Here is a 14,984-nt window from a genome sequence, read left to right on the forward strand (position 1 = left end):
AGTGAAGAAGTTCCAGCAGACTTTGCTGCTGAAATCAAGAATCAAATGGCAATATCATCCATTAGTCACACGTTAAAGATATTTCTAGATTTAGTATCATGTGGTGCAATGGGAAGAAGAGTAGAAATGGAGAAAATGGAGGTCATGGGACCTGAATTCAAATCCAAGGTCTGTCTCTTATTACCTATGTCCTTTGAGCAAGATGCTTAATTTCTCTAGGTTTTAGTTCCTTCTTTTGCTAATGAAGGGATTGGATTAAATGATATCTAATTTCCCTCTTGATTTCAAAGCTATTGTCTTTTGATGAATAGTCTCCTCAGTTAAGTTCATTCCCAGTTTCCATTTAATTTTTTTCTCTTCCCTTTTTTTACCTTTGTTTTTGCCTGCCTTCCCAAATTTACCTTTCCTTGATCTTATTCTTGCAATGAGAGTTAGGGTATTAAATGAGTAAACTCTGGTCTAGAGATATTTAATCACTTATTTAATTATATGCTATTATCAAGGCAATAGAACCAGCACTGAGATTTAAGTTTTCTGAGCTCCAGAAAATATTTTCTAGATTATTCTTTCTGCTTCTTGTGATATACAAACATTCACAAATTGTAAACAATTCAGCTTCATCAAAAATCTAATCTTCACTGAATTATTTCCAAATGGCCAATCTTCTCTTATTTTTCTAATTCATTCAAAGATGTTTCTGAAACACTTGTGTATTTTGTAATAGACACAATACATTACTATTTTCATTAACTCTTAAGCAAAATAGTGCAAGCATTGCTCCTTATCAATTTCAACCCTTCCAGATTCCATTCACGACACTCACTCAACAATAGTTTATACTTGTTAGAAAAATAAGTTTAAAAAAGGAGAATAATTATGGGCATTCTAAGGAATGGACAAAGCAGGAAATCACTCATGGAGAGACTTTTTTTTGCCACCCTGAGCATATTCTGAAGAAGATCCCAGAAGTTGATGTTTGGTTTGATTGAGAAGTAATTTTCCAAATATTTGGTTTTCTCCCTGAGGACTAACTCTTGACTTTCTATTGGGAAAGCTGTTTTCTATCCTGCTCCATGCTTTCACACCCACAAAGCAGAAGATATGAAGCTCCAGTCTGTGTAGGCATTTCCTATATTAGTGAGTGAGACAGTTTTCCAGCCAGTAAAAGATTTGCAATTTCCATGTGAAAGGTTTTGTCTATCAGCAATCTTCTGTACTATTCAGTCCCCTCCTCACACCCACAGACTTCACTTTTTAAGCTTTTATTAACTTTTACTGTACTTGGATAATGAGCACATCAAAGAAAATACCATGACTTTAATTATTAGTGTCTAGATGCCTTTGTAACATCACATAGACTCTCAGTTTCTCAAGTGAAAGCTAAATGGGTTGGCTTACCCAGGAGATATGAACTACTGAGAAATATTAACTATGCCTTATTCCTTCTTTACAATGTGGTGATTAAAAGTTTTCTAGTTTTCCAAATGAGTTTTTCTTCTGGTTAGTTTCTGATACCAATAGTATACTCAAAGATATGACAACATATTGTGATAATCTCTAAAGAACTGATTGGCTTGATAAATGGAATCCTTCCAAGGAATAAAGAAATATATATTTAGACATAAGGATTATTGAATTAATACTCTATGGTTTTTATTTTAATTTTTGTTTCTTGTTATTGACTTCTTACTGGTGTTTAAGATGCATTTATTTATTCATTTTTACAAAATGTGAACTGACTGGATATTACAAATGGAAAGATATATCTTGATCAAGAATCATATTTTTTTATTTTCTAAAAATGAAAAAAACAATCAATTATTAAAACACCTGAAGAAAGAATATTTTGTGAATAGCACAAGTATGTCATCATTTGGTTTCTAAAAGACCAGGACAAAAATTATAGTATGAAACAAACAATATTATGGTATTACTCTTTAAAATTTCTTTTGCATCTTTTTGCATTTGATGTTATCCCCTTCCATTGTAATTTAAAGACTGAATATGCCAGAGAGTCGGCAAGCCTGACTATAAACACCAGAATTTTTTATGTTCTTATGATCCATGCTTGATATATCATCAAACAATTTTAAAGAATAAAGTAGCTATCCATAATTAGGAGAGATCATTTGATTTTCTTTTTGTCTTTGAATTGATAACCCGCCTTGTTGTTCTTTTCATGTTTTAGCAAATATTAAAATCATTTTCCCCCACTGACACTTAATGTAATCATACATACCACAGTTTGGTGATTGACTTGAATCACTTCATCCCCAGCATGGATTTTCTTGCATCGATCTGCAGGTGACTAAATTAAAAATAAAAGAAATGACAACATGAGTGTTATAACTTTTATTTCCAAATTAAAAAAAATTAATTTTTAAGGAGGTTGGAGAACAGTTGTCATTTCCCTGAAGGACCCCTTTCTATCATTTTGGATTATCAACTCTTCTGCAACATAGAAATCTGGGGGATAGAGGGTATGTATTGTAGAGAAAAATCACAACAATTGAGTTCTATCATTAAGTATTACAGTGTGAAGATTTATGTAAAGTTTTGTGTGAGAGGTTAAAAATAGACTCAACTGCCTTTTTATATTTGAATAGCTTAATTTATAAAGTTATCAGGTTTTCTTGACGAAAGAGATGAATAAATTATATGGAGACTGACAAAGAAGTGGCTCGAATTATTAAAAAGAGGTAACAGCTTCTGTAGCAGAAGAGTATTTTACTAATACTCTATATTTCACTAATTTTTCTCTGGTGGAAACTGTTGTTCAAGGAAGAAATCTTCCAATTGCATATGTGTCAAAGATCTCACAAAGAGATTTACAATTATCAAACATCTACCATGTATGAACAGGTATTTTCAATGGGCAATAGGTAAAGTTGTAGTGACTCTGCCTTTTAGATTTTGTATCATATTATGGCTATACAACTTCCGGGGAAGACATTCAGTATAATTGAATTGTTATAGTATTGTGGTTCACTGCCAGTATCGTCATAATTTTAAAAATTGATATATTTTGCTTATATGTGCGCAATGGGTTGTCAAATTACTTGACTGCAGTCAGACAGCATGTTAAAGACTAAATTTGAAATTAACATTTCCTAACCCACAGTCAGAATTCTTTTTGCCATAACTACCTTCCTTTCTTACTTAAAAAAAATGAAAATAAGACTCATTTCATTAATCAGACTATAGAAATATAACTGTACTATTCTCTTAAAAATGATTTTATTGACCATTTCCCCTCTCTCTAAGCAAAATATTCACTTTATGTTATTGACAGGAAGCAAAAAGAAAGCATCAGTATTTTTAAAATCAAATATAAATAAGATCCTCAGTGTTCTTTATAGAAAAATGATAATCAGTATTAATGTTTACAAACCTTACACATTCTACCTTCCAACTCTTCACTGCAACATATATTTTAAAACTTTGTGTTTTATATGCTTTTATTCTTATTATTTAGCATAAATAATTCAAATGAACTTCAGAAAATCAATATTTAAAAAGTGCATGAGCAATACCCAGGCTTTGAAGATGAGATAATTAAATTTCTAACTTATTGCATCATTAACAACACCAGTACTGAAAAACCTAGAAAAAATACATTTTAAAATGAAGAGGCAGACCTAGGTTCTTACCTTGAGATGAGCTCAAAACTGTACTTTGTAATGTTATTTCACATATATTTAATGTTCAAATATATTAGCAAACTAAACCAAAACAAATTAAAATAACATTTTTACTGGATTCATCAAACTTTTCTCTCATCTACAAATCTCCATAAAGAGATTCTTATTCTGTTTCCCATAATACAACCCTTTGATAGTCTGGTGAAATTTGTGGACTTCTCAGTATAATTGTTGCTTTCATTCACAACTGAAGAAATTGTTAAAATGTAGTTATAGATTACTGGGAAAAGATGCAGTTATCCCCAGCAAGTTTCATGGAACCCTGCTCTGGAAAATAAATACAGTTTAAATAAATTTCATAATCTTATAGGCTCTGTGGAATGAAAATAAATTATAAGGTTCCATTCCCCTCCATAACTATGAGGTAAAAACTAGGTAATTAATATTTAAAAAGTGTTTTTTTTTGTTAGTTTGATTCCAAGTTAAGTGCTTTAATTCGCACAAGAAAATTTGTATATATGCTATATCAAACACTTGCAAAGAATAGTGTTGTTGACATTATTCATTGGATAATACTGAAAATATGTAACTACTTCATATTTGTCATTAAAGAAACAATGTAAGTTAGCTAATAAGTAAGTGATCTTAATGTCAAGGGAAGCTAAGTTCAGATCTTGCTTTTGACATAGACTGGTTATATTACCAAAGTAAATGATCCAGCCCTTTAGAGCTTCAGTCAATTTTTCACAACTGTGAGTTTTCAAAGAACTACCAATCTGTTTATTTGTGGAGGGTATCTTCATAGCAGGAGGTTCACTGCATATACATACAACATCATTACTACTTGAAAATCAAGTGCTAATTATAATACTCTGGCAGAATGCACAATCTTAAAAGTATGCACCTGTCCAAGTTTCATTATATGGGAATCTCAGAATTTACTAAAAGAAGGCTGCTTATAACTCTTCAAGATATAGTACTCAGACTTTTTTTTTCTGTGTTTGATAAGCTCAGTAGTTCTTAATCTAGCCTTTTAAAATGGTTGAATAACTTTCAATATAGTTGCTTCTTTGGAATTTTATACATTTTATTTTATTCATTTAAAATGAATTATTCTAAGAGCTTCATAGACTTCATCAAACTGTCAAATGGGTCTATGAAACAAAATGATTAATGATCCTTGAATTAGCTTAATACATCTTCATGAAGTAAATATATATATATATATGTATATGTACATACATGTGATATTCCCTAGAAGTCTATATTTATCTATTGTTTCAGTGGTGTGGCAAGCATGTCCAAAGAAAATTATTTTAGTTCATCATAAATATCATGAAATTCTCCATAAACCATTTATCTGGTTATAAGACTTTTTCTAAAGGATTTAGATCTTGAAATACTCATATTGCTTATTGCAAAGCAGTTTCCCCTAGAAGGTAGTCACCTAGAAGGTGTGTAAATATTGACAGGGTGATGCAATCACTATAGTATATTTTCATTTTTTCCCCTTTTTTAAGGAAGAACTGTCTTTTGAAATTAAATTCTTATTTTTAAGACATATATAATAAAATTTCTAGTTAATAGTTTTCCTCAACATTTTCCCAAAATTAGTTTTCTGAGTTTATGGTCTTATTAAGATCCTATTTTTTATATTACTTTTTCATGTTTATGTATTTTTCATATATAATTGTTCAAATATTTCCATGTCTTATCATTTATACCTTGTATAATATGATTTTATAGCAATTCAATTACTGTTTTCAATATTCAGTTTTAAGTTCATATCATTAATTGAGAGGTTTCATGAGAAGAAAGTTGGATATTTTGTTTTTTAAAGCAATTTGCACAATATACCATTCTTCTAGTCAAACACAAACATTTTTTTTCAAATTCAGAAAGATGCTTTCTATGATGGCTCTGCAATGTCTCTTCTGTTATTTTCTGTGATGTTACACAGATATGATTCTTAACTAATGTGTTCTCTCCACCTTTAAAACCACCACTACACCAGTTTCTGGGGCCAGAGTTGGTTTTTGATGTTATAACTAAGGCTATGATTTACACACCTTCTAGGTGACTACCTTCTAGGGAAAACTGCTTTGCAATAAGCAATATGATAAGTGATAAAGAAGACAATAAAAATTTTTAATAAAGTCTATCCTTTGAAATTTCTATTTGACCTCTAATTACTAATTCACTTCTACTATGTATTGCACAATGTTTTCTTGAGTTTATATTTGGATATTTGAATTACTTGATATTTTTTCTATATAAATGTCTTACCACAATATTAATACATTTTATAGAATTAACAATGATGAATTGTTATTATTACTTTCTAAGTCACAGTAATCTATAACACTTTATATATATTATACTATATTACTATATTATATGTACTATATTACTATATTATATTACTATATTACTATTATACTATATTACTATATTATATAGTATATTCTATATTCTTTATATAATATATTATATATGTTATATACTATAATCTTTTATTTAAATAAAAAAGATTTAAATTAGAAAAAATAGCTAAAAACCCTCTTGATTATTTAAAAGCAGACTCTAGTTCACAATAATTTATTTAAGGACAGAAGAGGAAAAAATTGTTTATGGTCCCAGACAAATTCTACAATACTTACATTTTCAGTGGTTCCAGTAATTACATGGAGGCCATCATATGTTGATTTAATGTACATGCCCTAAGAAAAATACATCATCAGAAACCAATTTTAAAGTATTTAGAAAATTTCCATGGAAAACATAATTTCACATATGGAAAAAATCCAGTAATGAAATCAAACTTGGCACATGCCTTCTTAAGTCTACACTGCTGTCATTAAAATGATGAGGGAACCCTATATCTGACAACTTTGGTTTCTAGAGTTCACTAGGACAAATATGAAAAGATTCTATGCTAACAGAGGTAACTGTTTGACTTGATTCATCTGTTATAAATGCCATTTTTTCATGATAAAATTGGAAAATTATCACTATATGGTTTCTCTGTGCCTTTTTAAAACCAGCAGTATGATTGTGGTATTTCTGTGGGAAGAAAGATAAGTACCTCATAAGAGGAGACAAATATCTGTTATTTACAAAGATATTCACATTCTTTGAAAAAACAATTGACAATGGGAGATCCTAAAATCTAGTCCTGTATCAGCTCACTGTACTTAGAAACTAGAATAAAATCTTATAAGAACACATTAGTTTCTCCTTAGTTATGCCTGAATTATAGAGATAAATGGGTATATCAGAAACCTCCCAATGCCATTTATATTTATTATCCTTTTTCTTTCTTGTATCTTAGCACAATAAATTTCACTCATAATTTCTGGTAAATATCTAAAAAAGTGCTATTTCAGTGAATGATCATAACATTAAGAGAATCTTAGATTCTCAAAGGCTATTGAGAACAGAAGACATGCTCATTAAGCTATTGCAAAAATCTCAAGATTTCAAGCACAGCTTCTTGGTACTGATTTCTAAATAGAATTTAGATGCTATTTGAAGGCTATTAGAGTAAATCATTAAAGATTGCCTAGAAGAGGATGGTTTTTCTCAATTCCAAATGGGTTCATGAAGAGTCATACACAACTGAAAAATGACTGGACAAACAAAAAAAAGAAGGAACTATTTAGACAAATAACTATTAATGTATAATTTTCTCTAGTACAAGAGAGAAGGTAAAATTCCACTCAAATAAGATGGGTGAGGACATTTGAATAAGCTTCATTTTGAAATGAAATTACAATGCATAGTAAAAACAACTTTGGAAAAAAAAAAGAGTCCAAGGGACTTTGCAGAACATTAAATTTGTGAGGAACTTGTTAGGAAAGATAAAAAGTATAGCTGATAATGAATCTTTTAAAAATGTATTGAAGTTATTAACATTTAAAATGTAAAAAGAAGGAACTCAAAATTTGCTTCTTTTCACATTTTAATTAAATATTCTCATTTTAAATTATTTTAATTATCAGGGTTATTAAAGTTTTAGTAGAAAAAGAAAGAATAGTTTTTTCTCTCTCCATGAAGATTCTATTACTTAAAATTAATTTTTTCTTGAAGAAATATGTTTTAAGATTCCTACCTGAATAAACTGATTATGCTTTCAATTACTTAGAAATTATAATCTTCAAGAATACTTAAAATTGGCATAAAGGGAATGTTCTAGATAAAATTTTTCATAAAAGCTATGTATTTAGCTATTCTGACAAAAAACAAATAAAACACAGAGACATATATAAATATAATTTCCAAACGTGAAAGTATAGCTGTTTGCCTCAGTTTCTTCAATTGTTAAATGGGGATATAAATCTTCCTCACAGGGTTTTCGTGAGCATCAAATGACGTAATATTTATAAAAAATTTCTAACAGTGCTTGGACTATAGTAGGTGCTATATAAATAAATGTTTACTCTCTTCCCTTTTCTCCTTTTCACCAGGGTATCACAGTGAGGTAGCATCTGGGAGAGTAACTTGGCTTTTTCTCCCTCTCTCCTTTCTCTCATACATTCTCTATGTAATCACTCATATTCTGTGTTACAACAATTTATTTTAAGATTTGGGATACTATGATGTTTTCTCAGGTCTATATAATTCCTTACTCTGCTATTCGAGGGAGTTTCTATTACTTGAAAAGTTAGGATTACAACAATAATTGTTCAGCCCCAATTGGTGAAAATTCCTAACATTTAGGCAGAGAGTTCTCTGTCTTAGTTTAATTTTATATTTATTCCTAGATAACCTGTGAAATCTTTGTTGTTGAGGAAAAATACAGGTTCCTGGAAACATTTAGGTGAAGAAGTTAGCAGAGTATATTATGATGTTGATTGATGAATAAGCACCAAGAGGGTAAGTTGGGAGTGAGAGAAGACTTTTTTTGTTTTGTATTTTAAACCCTTTTAACTTCTTGATGATAGAAGTATAACTGGTGGCTTCAACTTGAATCTTCTGCTGCAAGTGCCTGTGGGATTGATGACACTCCTTAATCTCCATATTCTTTTCCATAGTTTCTCTTGTTGCCTGTAGTCACTGTGTTGCTGATTTTTTTTTTCCAGTTCAGTTTTTGCTCTTGTATTCTTCAGCCCTTCCTTTCTCCTTCTAAGTTCTGATTCTAAATTAATTTGCTATTTTCATACAAGTTCATCAGGGCATAACCAAGGTCCTTAACCAACCTAAACAAACTTTCTATCACAACTGGGGGTCTTGTTTAAACCTAGTTTACATATCCTATTGATGTAGTTAAGATACAGTCTCATCTAATAAAGACATCAGGGTAAATTGGTCAATCAGTCTTCATTTTTACATTAAATGTAATTATTTTATGATTTTGGACCTTCAGAAACCAATAGCTATAATAAGCAAAGATGAATCTGATCATATTAGAGAGTTAAGATTTGCTTTTGGCTAGAGGATTTTTTTATAACAGTGCATGAAATTGACCTTGAATTTAAATATCATATTTTAGGAGCAAAATGAAAATATTAAAAAACTTTTTATTTTAAAACTCAAGTCTAGCTAAATAGTTTCATCCTAGACAGTTTTCCAGTAAAAATGGGAGACAGAAGTAGTACAAATCAATTCATATTCAGAGAATCAAAAAATACTTTGTTTTAATTATATACATCAATTCCACCCCTCCTTATCAAACTATTAAATCTGTTAACAAACAAAACTGACTTATTTGAATTCCTTCCTCCCTTCCTCCCTTCCTCCTTTCCTCCCTTCCTCCCTTCCTCACTTCCTTCCTACCTACCTTCCTTCTTTCCTTTCTTCTTTCCTTCCTTCCTTCCTCACTTCCTTCCTACCTTCCTTCCTTCCTTCCTTCCTTCCTTCCTTCCTTCCTTCCTTCCTTCCTTCCTTCCTTCCTTCTTTTCTTTTTTTTCCCTCCTTTCTTTTCATTCCTTCTATTTTCTCTTCATCTCTCTGTCTGTTTCTTTCAATATCTCTGTCTCCTCTGTCTTTGTTTCTGCCTCTCTCCCCATCTCTTTCGGTGTCTGTTTGTCTGTGTGTCTCCTTCCCTCACTCTTGTTCACTTTCTGTTAGTATATGCCATTACTGTGTCTTTCAAGTATGACACTCATGAGTTGAGAGTCTACTACAATACATATGGAGACTTGCTTATTTACTTTAGAGAAAGTGGCCAATAGCATTACTTGTATCAGAAAATCCCTTTAAATGGTTCTGTTTCTAGGACTGATGTGAATCTGATAATTCTTCTTATCCTTGCACAGAAGATCAAGACCCTAATTTCTCTTTTTTCTCTTTCTCAAAAGTTTTCCTTTTCATTTCTGTCTAGTATGGTAAACTTATTTTCTGCTTCCATTATTCTTTATCCAATTCTCAGGTGTCTAGGAACAGCCCAAGCAAACACATGTCAATCAAATGGTTAAGTCATACTACTAGCCTAATCCTGAGATCTTTTGTCTTATCCTTTTATGTGTTTTATGTATTTACCCTTATAGAAGGCTGCTGAAGTTTACTTTCTCAAATCTGCTAGACTACTCTTCAAAATTATGTTTTTAAATGTATAAAATAAAATAAAATTAGATTACAAAATAAAATAATTGTGGTATCTAAATATTTCAAAAATAGGTCTTTGTGCCTAGGATAAGAACTTGTAAAAGTTGTAAAGAAGCAAATTTTCAGCTTGATGTAAGGAGATTCTTAAAGCTGGAGCTATTTAAAAATATATTAGGCTGCCTTGGGACATTGTGCTGACTAAGTGTTAGTTGCCTTGGAAATCAACACTTGACTACATACCCCAAAAGAGTGTTAAGTGATTAAGTTTAATATCTTGAAGTAGATTGGGCAGGTTAAAAATAAAACAAACACATACCTATATGTACTGCTACCATTATTCTATTTATTTATATAGGTTCATTTGCCTTAATTCAGCCTTTTGGTGTTAGAGCAATATGAAAAAGCTATTTTTTTTCCAAAACTTTCTATCCCTTCCTCTAAACATTTTCCCAGCACTCAACATAATGCCTGGCCTCAATGATTTAAACTGGGAAAATCTAAATATCAAGTCAATCTCTCTTCCCTTTCATCTTCAGAGGGTGTCTTGTATGACTCCTGTTATCTCAATTCCACTACTCTTGTTCTGTTTCTCTTATAATTGACAGAAATCCATGCTGAAGACTTTTTACCAAAAGTATTAACTAATTGCTCATGTAGGATGGTGTTTTAATAAACTGCGTACTTCTTACCAGCCCTTCACTTGGCTTGATGTTTGCTAGCTGGATTACTTCCAAGTGGGCAGACTGTGAAACCAGGGGATCAGATGAAAGGGAGATAATGTGGTCACAGACTCCAGAAAGAGTTTTACACTGAAAGCAAAAAGACAGATTAGGATAAATATTCCAAATAAAGATAAAACATATCATATAATTGCCTACCTGGTTGATTTTTTTTTTCAAGAGAAACAAGAATCAAGAAAAGATAGCCCGTGATATACACCCATCCTTTATTACCTTTTGAAGTCATATTGTTTCTTAATAAATTTATGCAGTGAGAACAGAGTGTACATTATGTCATTACACAGCATAAAACAACATAAAAAAGGATCATTGGCAGTTTTACAAGATAAACTCAGCTCCTCAGCTAATTAATCTTTCCTCTACTTAGAAGGCAGTCAAAAATGTTGCATTCTAAGTATCCTGTATAATAAGTTTTTTTTAAAAAATAATACCTGCAAAATAAATTTATTGATCTTAAAACTCAATGCCAATTTAACTAGTAAAATTTATGAATCCTCTCATTCCCTTTGATAACTACATGACCAGGAAGTTTTATCCAAAGATAAAAATAGTAAAAAAAAATAATAACAATAATGAGATATTTGCTTAAGGCATGTAATATGGTGTAACATTGATTGTGGGTATTTACTACCCTTTGGGCCAGTGTCATGCAATAGCCCCCAGATTTATATTATTTCTGTTTTTATATTTTTTCCCCTAAGAAGGTTGAATCATAGATTTTAATTTTTTCTCAGTCACACTGTATAGTACTCTAATTTACCCAAGATAGATTTCTTAATGTTAGAGGGAAGATCATCATTTTGGAAAATATACCAAAATATCCAAAATCCAAAATAAGAGAACCAATTTATGACAGTTAATTTAAAAATTAAATGAACAGAATCTTCTGAAATATTTATATGTAAATACCCATGGAATTTTACCAAGTTAATTAGAATTAATCTTTATAGTTATTCTTCCATGTAGTCTAATCAATTTGTAGGATTGATTTCAAATTAATACTGCAATAACATTTTGGCTTTAATCAAATTAAGGCATATCAAAATAGGGAAAAAGACAGTAACATATTCATATATTTCATAGAGACTTTGCAACCATATATTTAAATTTAAGTGAGTAGGATGGACCACAGTGTCTTAAAACTAGATTTTAACTATGATGGATGAATGCTGGGATAGAGTGCAATTTATCTTACAAATAATTGTTTTAAGTTCTGTTGTACAACAATTAACATTTTTCCCTCTAAAAAGACTAGATCAAAAAGAGTTTTGTTGCATCCTATGTCACTTATCATAATTTGAAATAGCTCTCTATAAACCCAATAAAAATTCGAGGGCAATAAAAAAATGTTTCAAATAGATTTGAGCCTTGGCTGAAGTTGGAAAGAAAAGAAACATTTATACAATACCTACCTTGTAACAGGCACTAAACAAAGCACTTTTATAACTATTATATTTGATCTACAGTATTATATAGTTTGACTGAGCAAAAGTTAAAACATGTGATTCAACTTTCCTAAGTGAAAAGATGTAAAAATAGAAATAGTAGAAATTTGGGGGTTATTGCATAATACTGGCTCAAAAGATACTAAAGCCCTCTAATCTATGTTACACAGTGTTACACTATGTTACATGGTGCCTTAACAATCATAAAGGGTATTTTTTCCATTTTTATTATTTCCATTTTACATTTGAGGAAACTGAGGCAAAAGAGGTTAAGTATTGATTCAAGATCACCAATCTAATAAGTGTCTGAGATGGGATTTGAATTTAAGTGTGTCTGATTCAAGAGCCAATACTCTATCCATGCTGTCACATAATTGCTCCTAGGCAACTAAGTCAACTGAAGGAGCTCTCTGTAAGAGAAAAGACCTCTGAAGTCAGAGGCAGTTTTACACCAATATTATAATCAGAACTTTGAAGAGATTTTCAGTTCCTCATATTTGATAGTTTCCCGGCCTCATGGCTATCAATAAATTCCTAATTCCCTCTTTCAGTCCATATGACTCAAAAATTCATCATGCCTATGAAAAAACCCTTTTAATCCAAGACTTGCCTATACTTTCACCCTATTTAAGTCAGTTCCTATTTCCATATGCAGTTCCTATTTTTTCTACTTCTCCACTCTTCCATTCTGTGCTAGGGAACCCCAGCTCTATTTTTGTTGTTGCTGCTGCTGTGGCAACCCTTTCTTTTAATAATGAAAAATATTTAAGGAAAAGTGATTAACAAAAAACCTTGTTGACAGTAGAAGTGATTCTTTACCCCAAAATCTGTACCTAATTGAGGGAGATGTTTCATCATATATTTTTTGAAAACCAAGTTTACTCAAATTAATTTAAAAATCAACTTTTTAAATTTCGTATTGTATACAGTGTTTAAAGTTTACAGAGTATTTTGAACATATATATGTATACACATACATATATATACACACATACATACATACATATATATATATAATTTGATCCTTACAACAAATTTATGAGCTGTTTCAAATGAACTTAACAAATAATAATAATAATAATAATAATATTGATAATATGAAATAATAAATGTAACTTGATTGGTTCATTGATTAAATGGTTTTTAATGAATAGGGAAAAAAAGTAATGTAGAAATTGAAGTCAAAACCACTAATTTAAAGAAATTCTAATTTTTTGGTGAATTTCATTTTATTTTAAAAACTACTAAATCTATATTATAAATAAGTGATTATAGTCTTCAGGTGACACACAGAGTGTAATTATTATAGGGCCTCTTAACAATTACATTTAGAATTACACTCATGCCAAAAATATATTTCTTCTTTACCTCTACCTCTTAAGATTTCTAGGTGCTTTAAGATTCTGGTCAAGTACTATGGTTCATGATTCCTCAGGCTGTTAGTGCAACCCCCTTCCTAGCCTCTGGCTAAATTACATTGTGTTTATTTTTTATAGATTTTATATAGATGTACAAACATATATATGTGTGTGTGTGTGTGTGTCTGTATGTGTATTTATATACATATATAGATGTGTGTCTATGTAAATGTGTGTGTGTTTACATCTGCAGAACTTGAGCTCTTGAGGGCAGCAATTCATGCACTGATGTTTTCTATCTTCAGCATTTAGCACATTGCCTTGCTCAGAGTAGGTGTTTAATAAATGGTTATTTATTGATTTAATACTGGTAACTCTATAACCAAGGTAAGGCATTTCAATTCAAGAATGTGATGATGGCATTTTGAAAAGACTGCATGAAAAGTGCAGTAATACCAAGTAAGTTGGCAGTTCTGGATTATTGGTTCCTTGTAGGTGAAAGTAATCTCTTGATCTTAGCACATTAATGTACTGAGATCTAAGTTTAAGGAAGAATATAAGTGGAGAATCCCTGTTTTGGAACCTGACATGGTATTCAAAAGAAGAATGGCATAAGGTCTGTTACTAGGAAACATCAGTTGTCAAACTGTAGTTTCCAAAGATGACTAAGAAACTGATCAAATGTAGAAGATGACTATTGTGAGAGCAGTTTTAATATTACTTTGTGATCAATTTAGTTTAAATATTTCACAGTCATTATATGGTATTAATTAGTGTTATTTGTTCAATGGTTTCAGTAGTGTTTGATTCTTTGTGACCTTATTTGGGGTTTTCTTGGAAAAGATATTGTAGTGATTTTCCATTTCCTTCTTTGGCTCATTTTACAAATGAGGAAACTGAGGCAAACATGGTAAAGTGACTTGTCCAGGGTTACATAGCTAGTAAGAATCTGAGGCCTGATTTGAACTCAGGAAGGACTACAGATCCAGTACCACCTATCTATCCTCAAAATTATTGGTTAACAGATAATAAGAACTTAGCTTTAAAAATTATTTCTAACTTATGTTATCTCTCTTTATCTTGTTCATTCTAAAGGTGAGAAGCATCATGACTTCTCAGGCTAAGATAAAATGGGATTTTAAAGAAAAAAAATTAAAGTGATAATGAATGATATAAGGGGGATATAAGGAATAAGCACTGTGACACCCACTCTTTTAGATTAAAAAAATTTAGCTTGGTCTGTGTAAACTTTTA

At 30.7% G+C, this 14,984-nt stretch overlaps 1 protein-coding gene across 1 annotated transcript in view; it reads right to left on the reverse strand.

Annotated features, from left to right (window-relative positions):
* CNKSR2 (connector enhancer of kinase suppressor of Ras 2) overlaps positions 1-14,984 on the reverse strand; it is a 305,237-nt gene that overhangs the window by 145,627 nt on the left and 144,626 nt on the right. The window contains 3 exon segments of the mRNA XM_074300934.1: positions 2,240-2,308; positions 6,302-6,361; positions 10,877-10,996. Coding sequence (XP_074157035.1) covers positions 2,240-2,308; positions 6,302-6,361; positions 10,877-10,996 — 249 coding nt within the window.

This window comes from Sminthopsis crassicaudata, chromosome 3 (assembly GCF_048593235.1).
Source record: "Sminthopsis crassicaudata isolate SCR6 chromosome 3, ASM4859323v1, whole genome shotgun sequence".
NCBI lineage: Eukaryota > Metazoa > Chordata > Mammalia > Dasyuromorphia > Dasyuridae > Sminthopsis > Sminthopsis crassicaudata.